Source organism: Neoarius graeffei, chromosome 5, assembly GCF_027579695.1.
Source record: "Neoarius graeffei isolate fNeoGra1 chromosome 5, fNeoGra1.pri, whole genome shotgun sequence".
NCBI lineage: Eukaryota > Metazoa > Chordata > Actinopteri > Siluriformes > Ariidae > Neoarius > Neoarius graeffei.
The window spans coordinates 80,139,018-80,163,344 of record NC_083573.1 but is presented as its reverse complement, the minus strand read 5'-3'; the positions used below and the strand labels follow the sequence as shown (position 1 = coordinate 80,163,344).

Below are 24,327 nucleotides of genomic sequence, written 5' to 3'. Positions count from 1 at the left end.
AGAGTGTGTTTCAGTGGAGGAAATGGAAAAATTAGTCTGGGGTTTTAAAAAAGAAATCTAAATTGGAAGTAAAAAACTGACAGAACATTCATACAAAAATAGACATTCACTCAAACACACACACACACACACACACACACACACACACACACACACACACACACAAACTGAGACAGACAGCCTAAGGAATCCTTCTCAGTTTCAGGATGAGCTAAAAAAAATGGTTTCATTAGCTGTAGCAGACTCGCCGGCACTCCTACTCCAGCACATCTCGTGTGTGAATGGGACACAGTCTACGGTCTTGCCAGGGGAACAGGAAACACACACTAACTGGAACAGCCAGGCAGTCATCTTTACTGAAAACTTCTTTGAGTCATTCTTTAACCTCCATTATGCATCCAAGTCTTAAATTTTTTATAATTGTGCACTGAAATGGTAATTCAGTCAGTGAGCTGGTGCTCAGCTGTTACCTTGTGTTCCTACGATCTCCATGTGCAGATGAGCCAGGCCGCTAGCGGTGGACAGGGACAGCTTGATCATGCCCTCCACAGTCACTGTGTATCTGTTCAAGTAGTCAAACAGGGAGCCGTGCTCGTGGTAATCTGACACCAACCACAGCTGGGTCCAGGTTCCATTATCTAAGAGAGGAAAACAAGAGACCGGGACAGGGTGAGACTATATATTCTGACCTTTTGTTCAATTCAGTCTGATGAAAATTTATTTGTATAGCACTTTTAATGGTACACGTTGTCACAGAGCAGCTTTACAGAAATCCAGATGTAGATCTAGATTCATAATGAGCAAGCGAGAGGCAAGGAAAAACTCCCTGAGACAGACACCTCAAAAGGAAGCTCATTCTTTTCTGGGTAACTTGAAAGAATGGGATTATAAATTATTGCATTATACAGTGCCTTGCAAAAGTATTCATCCCCCTTGGTGTTTGTCCTGTTTTGTCGCATTACAAGCTGGAATTAAAATGGATTTTTGGAGGGTTAGCACCATTTGATTTACACAACATGCCTACCACTTTAAAAGTGCAAATTGTTGTTTTATTGTGACACAAACAATAATTAAGATGAAAAAACAGAAATCTGGAGTGTGTATAGGTATTCACCCTCTTTCGTATGAAACCCCTAAATAAGAGCTGGTCCAACCAATTCACTTCATAACTCACATAATTACTTGATTAAGATCCACCTGTGTGCAATCAAAGTGTCACATGATCTGTCACATGATGTCTGTATAAATCAACCTGTTCTGGAAGGACCCTGACTCTACAACATTACTAAGCAAGCAACATGAAAACCAAGGAGCCTCCAAACAGGTCAGAGACAAAGTTGTGGAGAAGTATAGATCAGGGTTGGGTTATAAAAAATATCCCAAACTTTGAATATCCCAGGGAGCACCATTAAATCCATTATAGCAAAATAGAAAGAATATGGCACCACTACAAACCTGACAAGAGAAGGCCGCCCACCAAAACTCACAGACCAGGCAAGGAGGGCATTAATCAGAGATGCAACAAAGACACCAAAGATAACACTGAAGGAGCTGCAAAGATCCACAGCGGAGATGGGAGTATCTGTCCATAGGACCACTTTAAACCATACACTCCAAAGAGCAGGACTTTATGGAAGAGTGGCCAGAAAAAGTCACTGCTTAAGAAAAAACGTTTGGAGTTTGCCCAACAGCATGTGGCAGACTCCCCAAACACATGAAAGAAGATTCTCTGGTCAAATGAGACTAAAATTGATCTTTTTGGCCATCATGGAAAATGGCATGTGTGGCGCAAACCCTGAGAACATCATCCCTACAGTGAAGCATAGTGGTGGCAGCATCATGCTGTGGGGATGTTTTTCATCTGCAGGGACAGGAAAGCTGGTCAGGACTGAAGGAAAGATGGATGGCACTAAATACAGGGCAATTCTGGAGGAAAACCTGTTTGAGTCAGCCAGAGGTTTGAGACTGGGATGAAGGTTCACGGTCTAGCAGGACAATGACTCTAAACATACTGCTAAAGCTACACTGGAGTGGTTTAAAGGGAAATGTTTAAATGTCTTGGAATGGCCTAATCAAAGCTCAGACCTCAATCCAATTCAGAATCTGCGGCATAACTTGAAGATTGTTGTACACCAGGGGTCTTCAATCCTATCCACAAAGGGCCAGTGTGGCTGCAGGCTTTCATTCCAACCAAGCAGGAGCTACACCTGATTTCACTTGTTTAATCATTTCACCCTCGTCTCCAGTCAACAATCAAGTGAGCCTCCAATTTGGCTGTAATGAAAGCCTGCAGCTACACCGGCCCTTTGCGGATAGGATTGAAGACCCCTGTTGTACACCAATGCAACCCATCTAACTTAAAGGAGTTGGAGCAGTTTTGCCTTGAAGAATGGGCAAAAATCCTAGTGGTTAGATGTGCTAAGCTAATAGCACCGCCGAGACCGGAAGCTTTCTTTTTCTCTCCTCCTGTGTAAAGTCCACAAGCGGAGGTCATCTGATCTGCTTTAATATCAACAGATCTTCATTTAAGGTACGTGAATCTTTTCATCATGGCACACCTTCAGCCTGTTCAGTGTGCTGAGTGCAGGATGTTTAGTCATTCTTCCTCCGTCACTAGTGATAGCTCTATTAGCTTTACTTGTGATAAGTGCAGATTAGTTAGCTCTCTGACGGAGAAGATTTCAGTGCTAGAAGCGCGTGTCCAGGCTTTAGAGCAGGTTAGTGAGCGTGAGAACAGTGTAGTTTCTGTTAGGGAAAGTCTGGATGCCCTAGGTGGAGTTAGTAATCCCCCAACTCCGGCATTAGAGCCCTTACAGCGGGGCGAATGGGTGACGGCTCGGCGGCATAAGCGTAGAGCCAAAGCTACCGCTGAGGCTCGCCCACGGGAGCACCACTCCTCTCCGCGTCACGTGTCGAACAGGTTTGCTCTCCTTAGTGATGCACCCACTGAGAAACCTGAAAGAGCTCTGGTTATAGGGGACTCTATCATACGGCACGTGAAATTAGCTCAGCCTTTAGGGGCACCAGCAGCTTTAGTCAGGTGTATACCGGGAGCCAGGGCGCCGGACATAGCAGGTAATCTTAGGGTCCTAGGCAAGCACAGGTTCTCAAAGATAGTTATCCATGCAGGAGCTAATGATATACGCCTTCGTCAGTCTGAGGTTACTAAGAGTAACTTTGTAGAGGTGTTTAAATTAGCAAAGGCGATGTCCGATGCTGTAGTATGCTCTGGCCCCATCCCAATGCGGCATGGCGATGTAGCTTACAGCAGGTTATGGTCGCTGAACTGCTGGCTGTCCAGGTGGTGCTCTGAAGACAGTGTGGGCTTTATAGATAATTGGGCTAATTTTGAGGGCACTGCTGGCCTGTTAGGGCGGGACGGTATCCATCCCACTCGGGAAGGTGCTGCTCTCATTTCCTGCAGCATAGGTCATAGTCTCAGAACAGGCCTAGTTAATTTCTGACAATCCAGAGCCAAGGCCAGAGAGCAGACGAACAGGCTAAACCGACTGTCTGCTAGCTGCACAGAGTCGTCACTCAGGGCCCACTACATCGAAACTGTGTCTGTTCCCCGAGCTCAACAAAAAGGTAGAAATTTTCAGAGAGTTTGTTCCAGTAACCTAATCAATATAAAATTAGATCAGACTGACTGTACAGCTGCTGCCAGCACCTTTGATCTAAAGGTGGGGCTATTAAATATTAGATCTCTTACATCTAAAGCGCTAATGGTTAATGAACTCATTACTGATCAGGAGTTTAATGTACTGTGTTTAACAGAAACATGGATTAAGCCAAATGAATATATAGCATTAAATGAAGCGAGTCCTCCTGGATACAGTTATATACACCAGCCTCGTCTAACTGGCAGAGGAGGAGGCGTCGCGGTTATTTATAACGATTATCTAGGTGTAACACACAAACCTGGTTATAAATTTAATCCATTTGAAGTTCTTCATACTCATATAATGTATGTAGCCTCGAAAAATAAGTCTACCCAGTTAATTCCATTGCTTATTATTTACAGGCCCCCGGGGCCATATTCTGAGTTTCTTTCTGAATTTGCAGATTTTATCTCAGATCTGGTTATTTCCTTAGACAAAGCTTTAGTTGTCGGAGATTTTAATATTCACTTCGATAACCCAGAAGACCCTTTAAAAACAGCGTTTGTGTCCATCTTAGATTCAGTCGGGATTAAGCAGAATGTCATAGGACCGACCCATAATGGTGGTCACACCCTTGATCTAATACTAACATTCAGATTAAACGTAGACAATATAGTCATACTTCCACAGTCTGAAGTTATCTCAGATCATTGTCTCATCTCATTCAAAATATGTCTGAGTAATAATATATGCACCTCACCACGCTACTGTATTAAACGTACTTTCACGTCAACTACTGCACAGAGCTTTATAAATGATCTCCCAGAGCTGTCAACTTTGATTGGGTCACTGTCAGCCCCTGCAGAACTTGATCAGGCAACTGAATGCTTAGAGTCAACATTCCGCCATACTTTAGATAATGTAGCTCCTCTAAAAAGGAAAATGGTCAGAGACAAAAAATTAGCACCCTGGTATAATGATGACACTCGCACATTAAAACAGACCACTCGAAAATTGGAACATAAATGGCGTCAAACAAAATTGGTAGTGTTCAAATTAGCTTGGAAGGAGAGCTTCCTGAAGTATAGAAAAGCTCTTAGTGCTGTGAGATCAACATATCTCTCCTCCCTAATAGAAGATAACAAAAATAATCCTAGATTCCTATTTAATACTGTAGCAAAATTAACCAGGAATAAGTCCACTATCAACACATGCACACCTGCAGTATGTAGTAGCAACGACTTCATGAATTTTTTTAATGACAAAATTGAGAATATCCGACAAAAAATTCAAACTACTAATTTAAGGTTAGACAATGAAAGTGACCTTGTAGTTAACAATATAACTGTATCAGATCATCAGTTAGAATGTTTTACTCCCCTAAAAGAAACTGAATTACTTTCATTAATCTCTACATCAAAAGCCTCAAGTTGCGTACTAGATCCCTTACCGACACATCTATTCAAACAGATAATGCCTGGAGTAATTGAACCGCTTCTAAAAATAATAAATTCTTCTCTTATGATTGGCTATGTACCCAAATCCTTTAAACTAGCAGTTATCAAACCCCTGATTAAAAAACCTGACCTTGATCCCTGTCAGCTGTCCAATTATCGGCCAATATCAAACCTCCCCTTTATCTCCAAGATCCTTGAAAAAGCTGTGGCACAGCAGTTATGCTCATATTTACATAGGAATAACATCCATGAAATGTATCAGTCAGGATTTAGACCTCATCATAGCACAGAGACAGCACTGGTTAAAGTAGTAAACGACCTACTGTTGGCATCTGATCAGGGCTGTGTCTCGCTACTTGTGTTGCTTGACCTTAGTGCAGCATTTGATACCATTGATCATTCCATTCTTCTGGATAGACTAGAAAATGTTGTGGGAGTTAAGGGAATGGCCCTCTCCTGGCTCAGGTCTTATCTAACTGATCGTTATCAGTATGTTGATATAAATGGTGATATTTCTAGACGTACCGAGGTAAAGTTTGGTGTTCCACAAGGTTCTGTCTTGGGTCCACTGCTTTTTTCTCTATATATGTTACCTCTGGGCGATATTATTCGTAAACATTGTATTAGTTTCCACTGTTATGCTGATGACACACAGTTGTATGTCTCTGCAAAACCTGATGAGAGACACCAGCTTAATAAAATTGAGGAATGTGTTAAGGACATTAGACACTGGATGCTTATAAATTTCCTTCTGCTTAACTCTGACAAGACTGAAGTACTTGTGCTAGGACCACATACAGCTAGAAGTAAGTTTTCTGATTACACAGTAACTCTGGATGGCCTTTCTGTTTCTTCACGTGCAGCAGTAAAAGACCTCGGAGTGATTATTGACCCCAGTCTTTCATTCGAAACTCACATTGATAACATCACCCGGATAGCTTTCTTTCATCTCAGAAATATTGCAAAGATAAGAAATTTAATGTCATTGCATGATGCAGAAAAACTAGTCCATGCTTTCGTTACCTCCAGGTTGGATTATTGTAATGCCTTACTGTCTGGATGTTCCAATAAGTGCATAAACAAGCTCCAGTTAGTTCAAAATGCCGCAGCAAGAGTCCTTACTAGAACTAGAAAATATGACCACATCACGCCTGTCTTATCCACACTGCATTGGCTCCCAATCAAATTTCGTATTGATTATAAAATACTACTATTGACCTTTAAAGCACTAAATGGTCTCGCACCACAGTACCTGAGTGAACTTCTGCTCCTCTATGACCCACCACGCCTACTTAGATCAAAAGGTGCAGGCTATCTGCTGGTACCTCGTATAGTGAAGGCTACATCAGGGGGCAGAGCCTTTTCTTACAAAGCCCCACTGTTATGGAACAGCCTTCCAAGTAATGTTCGGGAATCAGACACAGTCTCAGCATTTAAGTCTAGGCTGAAAACATATCTGTTTAGTCAAGCCTTTTGTTAATGGTGTTTATGAGGTAAAGGAGTAGATCTGGAGGGTCCTCAGACATAGAGTGTTTTGGTAAACTGGGATGTATGGATGCTGTCAGTCCCCACTCGCTTGCTCACTCGAGTTTGTTGACGGTGTAGTGGCTGGCTGCTTTATGTCCCAGGGCTCCCTCATGCCTGTGTTACCTTCTGGCTCTCTCCTTTTAGTTATGCTGTCATAGTTAGTTGCCGGAGTCCCTGCTTGTACTCGGTGCAATATGTATACTGTTCCTACTTATTCAGGTGACATTGGGCATACCTAACCACCTGTGTTTTCTTTCTCTCCCCCCCACCCCAAATCTGTCCCTCTGAGTTACATGGAGTCAACAGGAAATCTTTTGGTGGAGACGGTGGGGACCTCGACTGGCTATCGTAGCCTGCAGGGAATCGGCCGTCAGACATTCTGTCGCATGTCCCAGACCTGGTGAAATGTAACTGAATTGTCTTGGCCAGGCCTAAGGGCCCCATCTGCATCTCATCATTGCTGAGGAGTGTGCTCCCATCACCCAATCAAGCATCCAGCCAGAGCAGGTCATGATATATTTTTTACCATATTAACATGCCATTGTGTGTTATGCCTGATGTAAAGACTCTCGTCTCTGCGAGCCTACCACACAGATTTAATACTTGTCATTTTTAGGGCATACCTAACAACGTGTTTTCTTTCTCTCTCCCCCCCCATCTGTCCCTCTGAGTTACATGTTGATCCTGGGATTGAGATGCTGGCCTCTTCTGCCCCTCGGACCTGCTTGATCCATCCTGGTGCCCTGTGTCTGGTCGGAGTTTTATCGCCCCACTCCTGTGAAGGACGGCCCCATGAGGACAGTTGAGGGTTATACCTGTTAAAACTGTTAATATTATAGTCAGGCTGTCTGTTGTTGCCCAAATGAGGATGGGTTCCCTTTTGAGTCTGGTTCCTCTCGAGGTTTCTTCCTCATGTCGTCTGAGGGAGTTTTTCCTTGCCACCGTCGCCACAGGCTTGCTCATTGGGGATAGATTAGGGATAAAATTAGCTCATGTTTTAAGTCGTTCAAATTCTGTAAAGCTGCTTTGCGACAATGTTTATTGTTAAAAGCGCTGTACAAATAAACTTGATTTGATTTGATTTAATAGAGCTATACCCCAAGAGACTTGCAGCTGTAATTGCAGCAAATGGTGGCTCAACAAAGTACTGCCTTTTTTTTGGGGGGGGGAAGAATACCTATCCACACTCCATATTTCTTTTTTTTCATCTTAATTATTATTTTTGTCACAATAAAACAACAATGTGCCCCTTTAAAATGGTAGGCATGTTGTGAAAATCAAATGGTGCTAACCCCCAAAAAAATCCATTTTAATTCCAGCTTGTAATGCGACAAAACAGGACAAACACCAAGGGGGATGAATACTTTTGCAAGACACTGTACATTCATATAGAGAATAGGCAATAAAAAAGTATGCTTTCTTGCACTGCTACAAATGAGGCTTAAAATCATTCAGACGTACAGTCTAAGATGAAATCTATATCCTACACTAATTTGCACAGCAATTTGCTAACAAATAGACTTTTCTATTCATGAAAGGACAACATGCCATATGTTTGATCTGTTTATATGCTGAAACACATTATTTCTTCCAAAAGTATACGGGCACCTCATCTCACACACACACACACACACACACACACACACACACACACACACACACACACACACACATGTTTCTTCTCCAAACTGTCGCCACAAAGTTGGAAGCACACAAATATACAGAATGTCTTTCTTTGCTAGAGCGTTACAGTTTCCCTTCAGTGGAACTCAAATGTGTTCGATTACCACTGTGCACAAAGCGAGCTCCATGAAGACGTGGTGCATGAAGATTGGAGTGGAAGAACTTGAGTGACCTGTTCAGAGCCCTGACCTCAACCCCACTGAACAGCTTTGGGATGAACTGTGATGCCGACTGCCCCTCAGTATCAGTGTCTGATCTCACTAAAGCTCTTGTAGCTGAATGAACACACACACACACACAGCCATGCTTGAAACTCTAGTGGAAAGCCTTCGCAGATGAGTGGAGCTTATTCTAACAGCAAAGGGGACTAAACCTTGAATGGGATGTTCAACAAGCATTTATGGCTGTGAAGCTCAGATGTTCACATATTTTTTGGCCATATGGTGTATATTATAGGTGTGTGGCAGCGAGGGCGTGGTCAAGCGTCGGCTGTGAACGGCGAGGAGTCAAGTTGAACCAGCAAGTAACATGTGACGAGTTACACCTGTGTCTAATTCCTGTCTGTCTATTAACGTGTGTCTTTCAGCTTGCCAGTAACAAGAAAGAGAGAGATGCTTCCCAACATGTGTGTTTATTATAGTATTCACTGAAAAGTGAAAGTAATAATGAAGTGTGTCTTGAACTGTTGCACCTGTCTCCAGTTCCTCGTCCAAAAATAAAAAGTTGTTTCAAGATCCTATAAACAAGGGTTCTTTTTTTCTCATGAAGTTAAAAAGACAGAAAAAGGCATTGTTATGATGAAACTACAAATGCAACAATCCTCCATCCTTCCACTTTCCTGTGACTGAAAACTTAATGGAGCAGATTTTACCAGTGACTTATACAGCGCTGACACTGCAGACTCCTTCCATAAATTTTAAATAAATGCCTTCTTACAGAAAAATTCACATCATTTATTAGGCTTTTCTTAACTGTTTTAAATTATTATTTGTCTTAGAATATGCGTTGTGTCTGTCTTACTACTGTTAGCTCATCCAGCAGACAGGAGATGACCTTATGCAATCGTGTGTCGTCCGTCTGGCGTCGTCAACATTTCATGAAAATCGCTTCTTCTCTCTCAATTCTTCACTGATTTTTATTCTTTTTGGCAGGAAGGTAGCTCTGCCTGGGGTGCATATGGCTTCTACCCAAATTTGTATAATTGCAATTAATAATGAAGATATGGAGTAATTAAGCCCTAACGAGCAGTTTCCACATAAATTGCTTCTTCTCCCTCAATTCTTCACCGATTTTGATTCTTTCTGGCATGAAGGTAGGGGCACCTAGGGTGCATATAACTTCTACCCAGATTTGCTTCATTACAATTATTAAATTACGTTATGGACTAATTAATCCTTAATGAGCAGTTCAACAAAAATTGCTTCTTGTAGGTCAATTCCTCGCCGTTTTGGATTCTTTCTGGCAAATAGGTTGATATTCCTAGGTTGGATACAGCTTCTAGATATAGCTTGCAACATTTATTGCGTAAGGTGGCCCACTTTAGATCGTTCCTTCTGGACTAGACAGGGCCGGAGTGAACTACGCCGTCACTGACAGTCTTGTTATTATTATTCTGATAATTATCCATCCATTATCCGTAACCGCTTATCCTGTGCAGGCAAGCTGAAGCCTATCCCAGCTGACTATGGGCGAGAGGCGGGGTACACCCTGGACAAGTCGCCAGGTCATCACAGGGCTGACACATGGAGACAAACAACCATTCACACTCACATTCACACCTATGGTCAATTTAGAGTCACCAGTTAACCTAACCTGCATGTCTTTGGACTGTGGGGGAAACCGGAGCACCTGGAGGAAACCCACGCGGACACGGGGAGAACATGCAAACTCCACACAGAAAGGCCCTCGCCGGCCGCTGGGCTCAAACCCAGGACCTTCTTGCTGTAAGGCGATAGGGCTAACCACTACACCACCGTGCCGCCCCGCATCCATGTCAGTGCACACTAATTCATAATGATCTGGTTTGAACTAAAAGAAAAATGGGGAATGCTTTTTTTTTTTTTTTACATCTTTAGCTTAAATAGACTACATAGCCTATATTTACAAGGCTACTTCCATTTTTTTTGTTAAACAAAACACATTTATCCCTTTTGTTCAAAATGTTACAAATTCGAAAGTTTCTGTTTGGAGGAAAAAGTACAAAAGTGCTGTAAGTGTATGGGTGTGTTTAATTGGGTTAATTTCATTTAGCTGTAGACTTCCATGTCACTGTTTAAGGTTAAGACATACTTATGTGTCTCAGATTAATTTTGTAAGTGGGAAACTGCTTTGCTCTGTTTGTTTCTGCTCGTCTCATCATCCTCTGGCATGTATAAATACACTGCTTCATCAAACACAAAAATATTGTTTTATATTGAGACAGTGTTTTCCATACTCACACTGTAATTGTGTTAATGGCAATAATGTACATTAAACTGAGAGCACATTAAACTGGGGGCGAGTGGACCAAGTGTAAGAGCAATAAACTAATGGACAGAGTAAATAAGACCTCTGCTCACAGCTCCATGCAATTCCAGATGGCTGGTGAAATCTCCGAGCAGCTGCTCTGACTCCTAGCACTGCCCTTTTCCTATATAAACACATTTATTCTCTTACACACAAAAACAATCTCACACACAGACACACTTTCTTTCTTCTTAACATTCACATCCAAACTTTCAGACAAATCCTGAATAAAAGAAGCAGCATGTTTTTCAGGAAACACTGCTCTCAGGTTTTGGGAAAACAGCTCTTATTTAAAACCTGTTCTCTCAGAAGACTAGACTAGACATGATGTCAAAGCTAATAAACATTCTGGCTCATTCAGACTTGCACTCATGCATGAAACGGTGCAGGCCAAAAACTTTAAACTCCCTCATCCTGTTTCAGCACTAACACAAGCGCTATTGGGATGGTCCTGTCGCTGCAGCTCATTAAAACGCAAGCACGACTAAACAAAATATATACACAGTGGTCCGTGGAAAAATCATCCGAGTAGACTGAATTCTGGTAAAGAACCAAGAGTGCTCTGAGAGCACAATATTCCCCGCTGGCAACTCGGCCATAACTCTGGTAAAATGCGACTGAATTGAACGAAATTGCAATATGTGTGTTACTGACATATGACAAAGAATCCTGCCAAGTTTCGTGAAATTCCTCCAAAAATTGTAAGAGGAGTTGATTTCAGAAGGTGAGCACCCTTCCTGGGACGGACGGACAGATGGATGGACATCGCCACGACATAATCCTCCTTCGGGCCTTTCAGCCAGCAGGGGATAAAAATTGTAAGGGAAGTTGATTTCAGAAAGTAAGTTGATGAAAGTGCCAAAGTACAAATTTATTAATAATCAAGGGCATAACTCTGGTAAAATTTGCCCAAATTAAACAAAATGTCAATATCTGTATAACTGTCATATAACAAAGCCTTTTGCCAAGTTTGGTGAAATTCCTTCATAAATTGAGAGAGGAGTTGATTTCAGAAAGAAAACACACTCTCATGAAATTGTCAAATTATAATTTTGTTAATCAAGGGCTGTAACTCTGGTAAAATGTGACTGAATTTAACAAAATTAGAAGGTGCGTATTACCGACATATAACAAAGAATCCTGCCAAGTTTCGTGAAATTCCGTGAAAGGAGTTGATTTCAGAAGGTGAGCACCCTTCCCGGGACGGACAGACGGAAATCGCCACGACATAATCCCCCTTCAGGGCCTTTCGGCCAGTGGGGGATAACAGTGACCAAAAATGTTTGCAAGGTTTTGATTAACTTTCAAAACCTGTCTTGGCTTTCTGAAATCATCACATAAAGGGTATAAAAAATACGCTATGTCTACATTAACTGCTAGTAAGCTAGCTCATGTCTTTCTTTCACCAAGTTGTTCTTACGAATCAAACACAAGCCTAATAGATTCAATTTTCTCAATGGTAAAAAACAAACAAGCAAACAAACAAACAAACAAACAAAACTACCTGAATGACTCAGTGATTAGTTGATTCAAGGTAAATGTTCCAGTTAGGCCTGTGTGTGCAATATGCCCTCGTTCTGTTATCGACCCTTGACTGTGGCTTAGGAGGCTGCGCAGTTGCTGAGGGAGGAGAGACTGGGACATGGTCAGACATACATAATGCGTGTCATGTAAACACTACGGTATGTCATTACAGCAAGAGAAAACAATACAGGGAGGAAGTTACAAGTCAGCTGCAAGTCACTAGCATTAGCATTTAGTTTTTTTTTAAATGAATGACACATCAGGAATGCTCGCAAAACTGAAGTCGGATTATTAGCGTGTTGTAAGCTGTAACTAAACTCATTACTTAACTGAAATAACGTTATATGAACTATGTGTACACGTGCTCTGTGGTGAACAGCAGTGGAGGTAGGTGGTTTGTACAGAACTACAAAAGGAAACACCAGAACGTCAAGGATGGAGTAGTTCATCTGGCCTGCCACTGAAACAACCAAGGTGACCAAAACAGTTCTAGTCAGAAGAAAATGTGTTAAGTTGACCTAATTACTAATTTATTAGCAAAAAATTGACAGTACAATGACCAAGTATTGTACAGAATGACTAGCTCTTTCAAACAATCAGAACTGAAACCCACTGAGAACTGAAGGAGGAGATACGATTTAACTGAAAATAAACAAAGCTGTGAACAAACTGTTTACAACAGGAAAATCAACAAACAAACAACCAGGTTTTGTTCCTCATGGGAAGATCTACCCAAAACATCGATCAGAACTGGAATCAGATGAGAACTGTGAGACGAGATACAATTCTAGTGAGGGGCCTGGAAAATTCGTTAATTTGGCCTAATTACGAACTCATTAGGAAAAAATCTGACAAAACAATGACAGTTTTGTGCGGAGTGATTAGCTCTTTCAATACAAAACAATCGGAACGGAAATCCGTGGAGAACTGACAGAGGAGATACAATTTAACTGAATTGTGGATGACGGACGCCACGCCATGGCAACAGCTCATCAGCCTTATGGACAGATGAGCTAGTGATAGCTATCATGACAGTTGAAATTTATCGAAGATCCTTGATACTATCAATTATCATAAACCTAGTTTGGGTTCATTCAATGCCATGACTGATATTTAAATCAGGAGAAGAGACTCGAGATATGGATGTCCATTGCTTATGATCAATGGGATTACTCATTTTCCTTCGTAAATGGTCATATTGATCATTTCATCTCATCTCATTATCTCTAGCTGCTTTATCCTGTTCTATAGGGTCGCAGGCAAGCTGGAGCCTATCCCAGCTGACTACAGCCGAAAGGTGGGGTACACCCTGGACAAGTCGCCAGGTCATCACAGGGCTGACACAGAGACACAGACAACCATTCACACTCACATTCACACCTATGGTCAATTTAGAGCCACCAGTTAACCTAACCTGCATGTCTTTGGACTGTGGGGGAAACCGGAGCACCCGGAGGAAACCCACGCGGACACGGGGAGAACATGAAAACTCCACACAGAAAGGCCCTCGCCGACCACGGGGCTCGAACCCGGACCTTCTTGCTGTGAGGCGACAGCGCTAACCACTACACCACCGTCCCGCCCGTCATATTGATCATATTTTATTTATTACATATTAAACGTCATTCAAATTAAATCAGTAAACAGCAGGTGTGTTTCGACAATCAGCCTTTCAGTAGAATTAGGATCCAACCTTTCGACGTGATTTGCTCCTTTTTCAGTTGTTTTAGGCAAACAGGTCTTAACCAGATAGCCACACATATTTCTAGGCAACCAGACTCTTTCCATAATCTCTGTCCATGCTGCAGTATTAAAGAGTCTTTGAGATCAAGGCTGTACAGATCAAAGCGCATCATTTTTTTTTCCATGACGGTGTCGTTATCAAAAGCCCTGCAGTCCAGCCTGGAACAGAAAGATCAAGCTTGAGCTGGATGTGACTTGGCGACATACTGACCTTTATTATCAGCAGCAATGAAGCCTAGGATGTTTTCATGACGCAGCATGACTGTCTGATAGATTTCAGCCTCACGGAACCAGGAGCGCTCTTCCCGAGAGGAGAAGATCTTCACTGCCACTTCCTCTCCTCTCCACTTTCCTCTCCACACCTCCCCAAAGCGGCCTTTCCCAATGCTCTCCTGCAGAATGATGGTCCTGGCAATGGTCCTCTGCACTAGCAACGGGAGACCTGAGAAACAAAGAGAGAAGGTGAACCCTAGGAACCCGGTCTGCAATTAATGCCTGCACTCCTTATCATTTTTAAAGCAGACAAACAAGAAGAAGAAGAAGAAGAAGAAGAAGAAGAAGAAGAAAAATGCCTGTAAAACACAAGTGCTTGGACTCCTAATAAAAATTATGAAAAAGAAAAGATTTTGGCTGGACCTCAGTGGCCAGATTTTTGTGAGTCAGAATTAGAAAAACAGGCTATTAGGGGCCAGCTGGGGCACATTGTCCACATATGCAGATTATCGCAAAGGGTCAACATGATCCGATCCATCCACAGCCATCAGCTTCGAGACATTTTTTTGGATTTCACTTCAGTTTTAACAGGTGAAATCTTAGGCCAAGAAGGTACTTAGGATACGCTCTCAGAAAATAAAGTACATTATTATACCAGCTTGTCACTGGGTCAGTACCCCCTAAGGTACTTATTTGTACCTTTTGTATACTGCGTGGGAACATTTCGACTGTAAAAGGTACCTTGAGGTCTAATAATGAGCCCTAGGGGGTACATTAGTATAGACAACACCCTGGGGGACAGAAATGGACTCCTATTCTACCCCTATTTCTAATGGTGTCAGGATTTCTGGTCACACTTTATTTGAAGTGTACCTTCATAGTGCCTTTGCAGTGCTGGAGAATTTATTTAAGGGTCATGAAATAACCAACTTTATCTCTACATGGAAGAGAGAACAAAAACAACCAGTTATTATTTACCCCCTTTCCACCAGGTGCTAGTTCTGGGCTGGTGCTCGTGAAGGTTCAACTTGCGAAAGTTGAGAATCGGTTAGATTTTCCATGGGCTAGAGAGCCGTCATTACGTCAATGTATACATCTCTGCTTTCCCAGCTGCTAGCCCTGCCATTAGTGCCACTAGCCAGTCCTGCTAGCACCTAGCACAACAACAACAACAATGATGGACTACATCACCTCTTTTTCTTCTTCTTCTTGTAGTCAGACTGGACGCTACAGTAGCTCTGGTTCAGCTGGTCTTATTGGTCATGATAATCCCACCCCAGCCCCTGATAAGTGGTTCTTTGTTCTCTGAAACCAGTTTTCCTGTAAAAGAGCCAGTTCTTTGGCTGTCGAAACACAAAGAACTGGTTCGAGATTAAAGGGGAACTGAAGTCATTTTTAAACTTTCTTAATTAATGTGTTATTCAATTACTGAATGCACTGAATGGTCTCGCACCACAGTACCTGAGTGAACTTCTGCTCTTCTATGACCTGCCCTTAGATCAAAAGGTGCAGGCTATCTGCTGGTACCTCATATAGTGAAGGCTACATCAGGGGGCAGAGCCTTTTCTTACAAAACCCCACAGTTATGGAACAGCCTTCCCAGTAATGTTCGGGAATCAGACACAGTCTCAGGGTTTAAGTCTAGGCTGAAAACATATCTGTTTAGTCAAGCCTTTTGTTAATAGTGTTTATGAGGTAAAAGGAGTAGATCTGGAGGATCTTCAGACATACAGTGTTTTGGTAAACTGGGATGTATGGATGCTGTCAGTCCCCCACTCGCTTGCTCACTTGAGTTTGTTGACTGTGTAGTGGCTGCTGCTTTACAGTGGTGCTTGAAAGTTTGTGAACCCTTTAGAATTTTCTATATTTCTGCATAAATAAGACCTAAAACATCATCAGATTTTCACACAAGTCCTGAAAGTAGATAAAGAGAACCCAGTTAAACAAATGAGACAAAAATATAATACTTGGTCATTTATTTATTGAGGAAAATGATCCAATATTACATATCTGTGAGTGGCAAAAGTATGTGAACCTCTAGGATTAGCAGTTAATTTGAAGGTGAAATTTGAGTCAGGTGTTTTCAATCAATGGGATGACAATCAGGTGTGAGTGGGCACCCTGTTTTATTTAAAGAACAGGGATCTATCAAAGTCTGAACTTCACAATACATGTTTGTGGAAGTGCATCATGGCATGAACAAAGGAGATTTCCGAGGACCTCAGAAAAAGAGTTGTTGATGCTCATCAGGCTGGAAAAGTTTACATAACCATCTCTAAAGAGTTTGGACTCCACCAATCCACAGTCAGACAGATTGTGTACAAATGGAGGAAATTCAAGACCATTGTTACCCTCCCCAGGAGTGGTAGACCAACAAAGGTCACTCAAAGAGCAAGGCATGTAATAGTTGGTGAGGTCACAAAGGACCCCAGGATAACTTCTAAGCAACTGAAGGCCTCTCTCACACTGGCAAATGTTAATGTTCATGAGTCCACCATCAGGAGAACACTGAACAACAGTGGTGTGCATGACAGGGTTGCAAGGAGAAAGCCACTGCTCTCCATAAAGAACATTGCAGCTCGTCTGCAGTTTGCTAAAGATCATGTGGACAAGTCAGAAGCCTATTGGAAAAAAAAGTTTTGTGGACGGATGAGACCAAAATAGAACTTTTTGGTTTAAATGAGGAGTGTTATGTTTGAAGAAAGGAAAACACTGCATTCTAGCATAAGAACCATATCCCATCTGTGAAACATGTTGGTGGCAGTATCATGGTTTGGGCCTGTTTTGCTGCATCTGGGCCAGGATGGCTTGCCATCATTGATGGAACAATGAATTCTGAATTATACCAGCAAATTCTAAAGGAAAATGTCAGGACATCTGTCCATGAACTGAATCTCAAGAGAAGGTGGGTCATGCAGCAAGACAACGACCCAAAGCACATGAGTCGTTCTACCAAAGAATGTTTAAAGAAGAATAAAGTTAATGTTTTGGAATGGCCAAGTCAAAGTCCTGACCTTAATCCAATCGAAATGTTGTGGAAGGACCTGAAGCGAGCAGTTCATGTGAGGAAACCCACCAACATCCCAGAGTTGAAGCTGTTCTGTATGGAGGATTGGGCTAAAATTCCTCCAAGCCGGTGTGCAGGACTGATCAACAGTTACCGGAAACGTTTAGTTGCAGTTATTGCTGCACAAGGGGGTCACACCAGATACTGAAAGCAAAGGTTCACATACTTTTGCCACTCACAGATATGTAATATTGGATCATTTTCCTCAATAAATAAATGACCAAGTATTATATTTTTGTCTCATTTGTTTAACTGGGTTCTCTTTATCTACTTTCAGGACTTGTGTGAAAATCTGATGATGTTTTAGGTCTTATTTATGCAGAAATATAGAAAATTCTAAAGGGTTCACAAACTTTCAAGCACCACTGTATGTCCCGGGGCTCCCTCATGCCTGTGTTACCTTCTGGCTCTCCCATTTTAGTTATGCTGTCATAGTTAGTTGCCGGAGTCCCTGCTTGTACTCAGTGCAATATGTATACTGTTCCTACTTGTTCAGGTGACATTGGGCATACCTAACAACCTGTGTTTTCTCCCTCCAATCTGTCCCTCTGAGTTACATGTCGGTCCTGGGATCGAGATGCTGACCTCTTCTGCTCCTCGGACCTGCCTGATCCATCCTGGTGCCCTATGTCTGGTTGGAGCCTCATCGCATCGCTCCTGTGGAGGACGGCCCCATGTGGACAGTTGAAAGTCACACTTGGAGGACGCTCTGGACACTTACAGTAATGCTTTTATGGCTGAGGACTACAGTTGACTTGCTAACTTTAGGACTGCAGTTGTCATGAACAGTTTTGCACTCAAGTTTCCATCAATGAAGAGTTTATAACATCAACGAAACTGTCTTCATGTTAAAACTGTTAATGTTATAGTCATGTTGTCTGTTGTTGCCCAAATGAGGTGGGTTCCCTTTTGAGTCTGGTTCCTCTCGAGGTTTCTTCCTCATGTCGTCTAAGGGAGTTTTTCCTTGCCACCGTCGCCACAGGCTTCATCATTGGGGATAGATTAGGGACAAAATTAGCTCATGTTTTAAGTCGTTCAAATTCTGGAAAGCTGCTCTGCGACAATGTTTATTGTTAAAAGTGCTATACAAATAAACTTGACTTGACGTTTTCGGTTTTAGTAACCTTATATTGTGACTTGTATTGGCATATTATATTATACTCATCGGCCTTTTCAGTTTTTAGCCATGTTGAATTTAGTTTGTTTGGTCCACGGCAGGCGTGGCTTATCTGTGCGATCTTCACGAGACTTGTGCGAGACTTCAAACGTGAAGTGTCAGTGCCGCCATTTTGAAAACCATTTACACAGTGGCCAGATCGCCATATCGTTCCAATTTAGATTAATTTCAAGATTTGCCAGCTTCATCAGTGATGGAGATTATTCCATACGACTTCGAACCAACTTGGAGTAGAGAAGAGTTGGAAAGACAACAGGATAAGGACTAGTCTGTCACGCTGGTATTTACGTCATTACTGTCGCACAATTAAAACGTTCCAGATCAGGCGGCTGGTGGGTTTTCAAAATAATAAATACATGCATTATTTTTGGGATAAATACATATTATACTGAGTGCATTTCCCTCGTAATCCTCACTAAGGTTTCGGACAGCACTACAAAATGGCGTCCCCACTATATAGCGAGTAGGGAGTGATTTTGGACACAGGGAAAACTTCTGGCTTGATTACGTCAGCATTCGAAGGACGGTGTGCGCATCTTTTGACAACGTTGGCAGATGTTGGTCACTTTGATTTCTGCTGTACGTTTTACTTCCATCCTATGATGTGTCGCACAGGTCTCAACGAATCTCATTTACGGCCATTGCTTTGACATATGGACTGATATATTACAGAGCATATTTCAAACACTCATAACTTGCTATAGCAGTGACAAAATAGCTGTCAAAAATGCATTCCGATATTTAATAAAATTAGATAAATAAAATTTTGATAATAAAAAATTTGCCTTCAGTTCCGCTTTAAGCACCAGCTCCGCACCGGCTCGAGAACTGCCTTGGTGGAAAAGTGGGATTTATGATACTTTATTACAGTATCTACATCTTATAGTTGGGTGGGATTCAAAGCTGAGTCCATTTTTTATTCAAATGATCATTGAGCCCCATTAAAATACAGCTTCTAATTTATGAAGCCCCATATGCCAGGAAAATGAATTATTTTAATGCCCTCAAACTAAAGTGCAAACTAAATTTATCACACTCTTATGAAGCACTATGTGTACTTTCTCAAAACTTCCAACTTTCTCAAAGTGCCCTGAATGTGCTGTTCGTAAGAAAAAGCTAATGTGCAAAATGTGATTTAAAAAATGTCAGTAAATCTGTATCTCAGTCAGTCTTAATGACAACTGATAGCTGATTAGCTGATAGCTTGTCTTCCATGGAAAGACAAAGCTCAAAGACATGCAAATTAGGTACAATGGGGCCGCTGTAATTGGCGCAAGCTGGAGTGGTTTCCCAGCCATAATGTCTATACACACACATACGGTATATCACTATGGCAAAGCTAAATAAATTCAATGAAAAAATGCAATTTTAAGTTACAGAAAAACTCCAGTATCATTTTCCATCATTCAACAAAGCCATAGTTTTAGGTGGGCGGCATGGTGGTGTAGTGGTTAGCACTGTCACCTCATAGCAAAGAAGGCTCTGGGTTTGAACCCAGCGGCCGACGAGGGCCTTTCTGTGCGGAGTCTGCATGTTGTCTGCGTGGGTTTCCTCCGGGTGCTCCGGTTTCCCCCACAGTCCAAAGACATGCAGGTTAGGCTAACTGGTGGCTCTAAATTGACTGTAGGTGTGAATGTGAGTGTGAATGGTTGTTTGTCTCTATGTATCAGCCCTGCGATGACTTGGTGACTTGTCCAGGGTGTACCCTGCCTCTCACCCATAATCAGCTGGGATAGGCTCCAGCTTGCCTGCAACCCTGCACAGGATAATGGATGGATGGATAGTTTTAGTTGCAGGCATAGTATAATTAGCTGCATTAAAAATTATTCCAGTCGAAGGCCCTCATAAGGATAGGGAGACAAACGTGTGTGCGTGCGCAAAACATTTCCTCCAAAAAGTGAGACTGTAATAGAAATTGAGCAATATTTTGTCTCCATTTCTGCAATCCACCAAAGGGGACCCATCAGGGCCTTCTAGGTGTTCAGAGAAGGCCCAAACATATCAGCATTTCAAATGTTATCTTTAATTTCTTTCATTCTTTCATAATTTCATTTTAATTATTCTCTTCTAATTCTAATTTGGCCTCATTTTCTATCAATTTGCTTCAGAAATGAAAGGGTCACTGTCCTGAAAACATTAAAATCAAGTTATCCAATGAGATCTTTTTTGTTTGTTGTCTCTAGGCTGAGAAGAGTTTAGAGCTGCTCACTCATTGGTTAGGACTTCATTGCTGGGACAGAAGGTAATGGCGGTGTCTGTTTATGTAGGAAGTGACAGATGAATTAACCAATCAGATTTTGATTTATAGTGGGAGGGACCATAATGTACCACCCTCAGCCTTCTCGAAGGCCAATGCGAGCTTAACCGCGAGTCGTTCATCAGTAGTGTTAGCAATTGCTAATAAAGCGGTCAAGCCAGTGCTATCGAGAGCAAGTAGCACAGGCTAACGACCGAGAAACTAAGATTTCTGTCACCAGACTCTTCTTCCACGCTGCACGCTCGCCACGGTATTTTTCACTCAGACTTATTTGAACATATTTGCGGAGAATCTGCTGATTCTCTAAGTACGAGCTTTCCTTATAATGTAAGACTTGTCCTTTGCTTCGGAATACATTTTCATATATTTCTCGTGTATAGATGAGCGGATCTGATATTACTGCGCTTTTTTTGCATGATTATGGGTGTCTAGAGTCTACCAACTCACAAAATCTGAAATAAAACACCCAGCCGGTTTCTTCTGAGCTGAACATGTGCTTCAACAAGCCATTCAGATTTGTCTCCCCTTTCTATGTCAGAAGGGGAGCTCATTAGAATTATACCACCCCCTCATCCGAGTGTCTCACCTGGTGGCTTGACAGCTGCCTTTGTGAAAGAATATTCAAGAGAAAAAACTGCTACCTGATTGATCAGCGAAAGAGGGGGGTGGGGTGAGCAGTGGCTCATTATCATTTAAAGGAGAACTGAAGGCAAATTTTTTATTATCAACATTTTATTTATCTCATTTTATTAAATATCGGAATGCATTTTTGATAGCCATTTTGTCACTGCTATAGCAAGTTATGAGTGTTTGAAATATGCTCTGTAATATATCAGTCCATATGTCAAAGCAGTGGCCGTAAACGAGATTCATTGAGACCTGTGCGAGACATCATAGGACGGAAGTAAAACGTACAGCGCAAATCAAAGTGACCAACATCTGCCAACGTTGTCAAAAGACACGTGCGCCCTCTTTCGAATGCTGACGTAATCAAGCCGGAAGTTTTGTTTGTTTTGATAGTAATCAGGAAAGTTTGAAAAAAGTAGGCAATAATCGTCATTTAAACTCGTTTTTGTGCAATATTTCGTTTGGAAAACAGTTTTCAAAATGGCGGTGCTGACACCTGGTTGGCACTTCACGTTTCGAAGTCTCGCACAAGTCTCGTGAAGATCGCGCGGATAAGCGATGCCTGCCGTGGACCAAACAAACTAAATTCAACATGGCGAAAAAAACGAATATGCCGATAAGTATAATATTTAATTGCAATTAGTTGCCAATATGAGGTTACTAAAATCGAAAACGTAATTGATTAACACTTAAATTAAGAAGTAATGCAAGTTTAAAAATGACTTCAGTTCTTTAAAGGAACAGGCACTCAAATCAGCCGTTTTGAACAGGGCTGTTTAGACAGGGTGAGAAGGTGCTGTGGTGCTTTATCCTTGTGATATTTCAACCAAAGCATGTCACAGAAATTTCATTAAGACCTCAGGGAGCTGTGTCAACTTGTGGAAAAGGGGTTTAATATGTCACCTTTAAGGTATACAACCTTGTGATGCAATGTAGGATTACTGTTACCACCATAAAGTGGATTAGTTTCTGATAACGGCAGGCTCCAAAGTGTTTTATCACTCCTTGACCACAGTGCTTTGCCAACTATGACAATGTATTATTTATCAATTTAAAGCAATGGCATGCTTTTTAACCATTAATAGTTACTTTTAATTTTCTTGAATGTCCTTGAGGCAAGTTAGTTAATGGAATATTATTGCAGCAATAAACAGTCAGACTTTCTCTTAACCAGTCTCTCTTAAAGGTGAAAAAAAACCACAGCTTGTCATGTTACCAAGAAATCGGAATAGATCCTCTGTCCTGAAGACTTTCCTTATGTGTGGCAAAAAACACATTGTCTGTTACAAAGTGCTGACACCAAAGACTGTTCAAAAATGTCTCCTTCTAGAAACTTCATCATATCAAAGAGGATATGTTTTTCTTTGTTTAAATAACAACATTTATTATTCACCTTAGATTATGTAGCACGTTCACCATACAAGTCCCCAAGAATAAACCGTTACTACAGAAACAATAAGGTATTAGAACTAGTGCATTAATATCATCCTATTGTTTGAATTTCAGCAGCTTGCATCCTACTGTTAGAGCTGCTGGTAGAGAAAACTAATCTACACTTTCTAACCAATCTGAGTATTCAGTGGTGCCGTGGTATGAATACATTTACACAACCAAAGCGTTACTGAATTCTCAATGAATCCTGTGCTGAATTTTGGTACCTTTCTTACCCAGGTCCAAATGGGTACAATTAACAATTATTCCACGAAATCGAGTCGTACATGAGCTGATAGCTGACAAGGTATGTCATGCTGAGTTGGGTATAAGCCGTGTACGACTCGATTTTGTGGAATAATTGTTTTATTCTATCCACATTCACTGGATTTTGAGAAACAGAGCATTTTTACTTTTATTTTGATAAATAAAAACTTTATACAGGCGGCACGGTGGTGTAGTGGTTAGCACTGTCGCCTCACAGCAAGAAGGTCCGGGTTCGAGCCCCGTGGCCGGCGAGGGCCTTTCTGTGTGGAGTTTGCATGTTCTCCCCGTGTCCGCGTGGGTTTCCTCCGGGTGCTCCGGTTTCCCCCACAGCCCAAAGACATGCAGGTTAGGTTAACTGGTGACTCTAAATTGACCGTAGGTGTGAATGTGAGTGTGAATGGTTGTCTGTGTCTATGTGTCAGCCCTGTGATGACCTGGCGACTTGTCCAGGGTGTACTCCGCCTTTCGCCCGTAGTCAGCTGGGATAGGCTCCAGCTTGCCCGCGACCCTGTAGAACAGGATAAAGCGGCTAGAGATAATGAGATGAGATGAGAAAACTTTATACAAAACGTCTGACAAAATCATTTTCGCTTAGGTGGACTTCTTAAAAACCTATCGATGGCTGCACAAATTGACTTTAGTGTTGTTGTTGTTGCTTTTTTGTAGAAAGTGCCGTCTTGCTGTCGTCCCGACGTATAGAATAGCTTTAGACATGTATTTAATTCTTCTTTGGACATTTCCGTGATGTAATTTTCAAACTTCTTTGAGATTTTGAACCAGTCTAAAAAATTTCAACAAATTTTAATGCTTAAAGATGAAGAATGTAAACAAACCAGCGAAATGACAGGAACAATTTGTGAAAAACGTTATAATAATCTCATCTCATCATCTCTAGCCGCTTTGTCCTTCTACAGGGTCGCAGGCAAGCTGGAGCCTATCCCAGCTGACTACGGGCGAAAGGCGGGGTACACCCTGGACAAGTCGCCAGGTCATCACAGGGCTGACACATAGACACAGACAACCATTCACACTCACATTCACACCTACGGTTAATTTAGAGTCACCAGTTAACCTAACCTGCATGTCTTTGGACTGTGGGGGAAACCGGAGCACCCGGAGGAAACCCACGCGGACACGGGGAGAACATGCAAACTCCACACAGAAAGGCCCTCGCCGGCCACGGGGCTCGAACCCGGACCTTCTTGCTGTGAGGCAACAGTGCTAACCACTACACCATCGTGCCGCCG

At 41.9% G+C, this 24,327-nt stretch overlaps 1 protein-coding gene across 2 annotated transcripts in view; it reads right to left on the bottom strand.

Moving 5' to 3' along the window:
* The window catches only part of tgfbr1b (transforming growth factor, beta receptor 1 b), a 220,073-nt gene that overhangs the window by 40,913 nt on the left and 154,833 nt on the right, over nucleotides 1-24,327 (bottom strand). For both annotated transcript variants that reach the window (XM_060922459.1, XM_060922460.1), the window contains exons 4-5: nucleotides 14,253-14,483; nucleotides 471-638 (exon numbers count right to left, since the gene is read on the bottom strand). In XM_060922459.1, coding sequence (XP_060778442.1) covers nucleotides 471-638; nucleotides 14,253-14,483 — 399 coding nt within the window. The remainder of the gene's footprint in view (nucleotides 1-470; nucleotides 639-14,252; nucleotides 14,484-24,327) is intronic.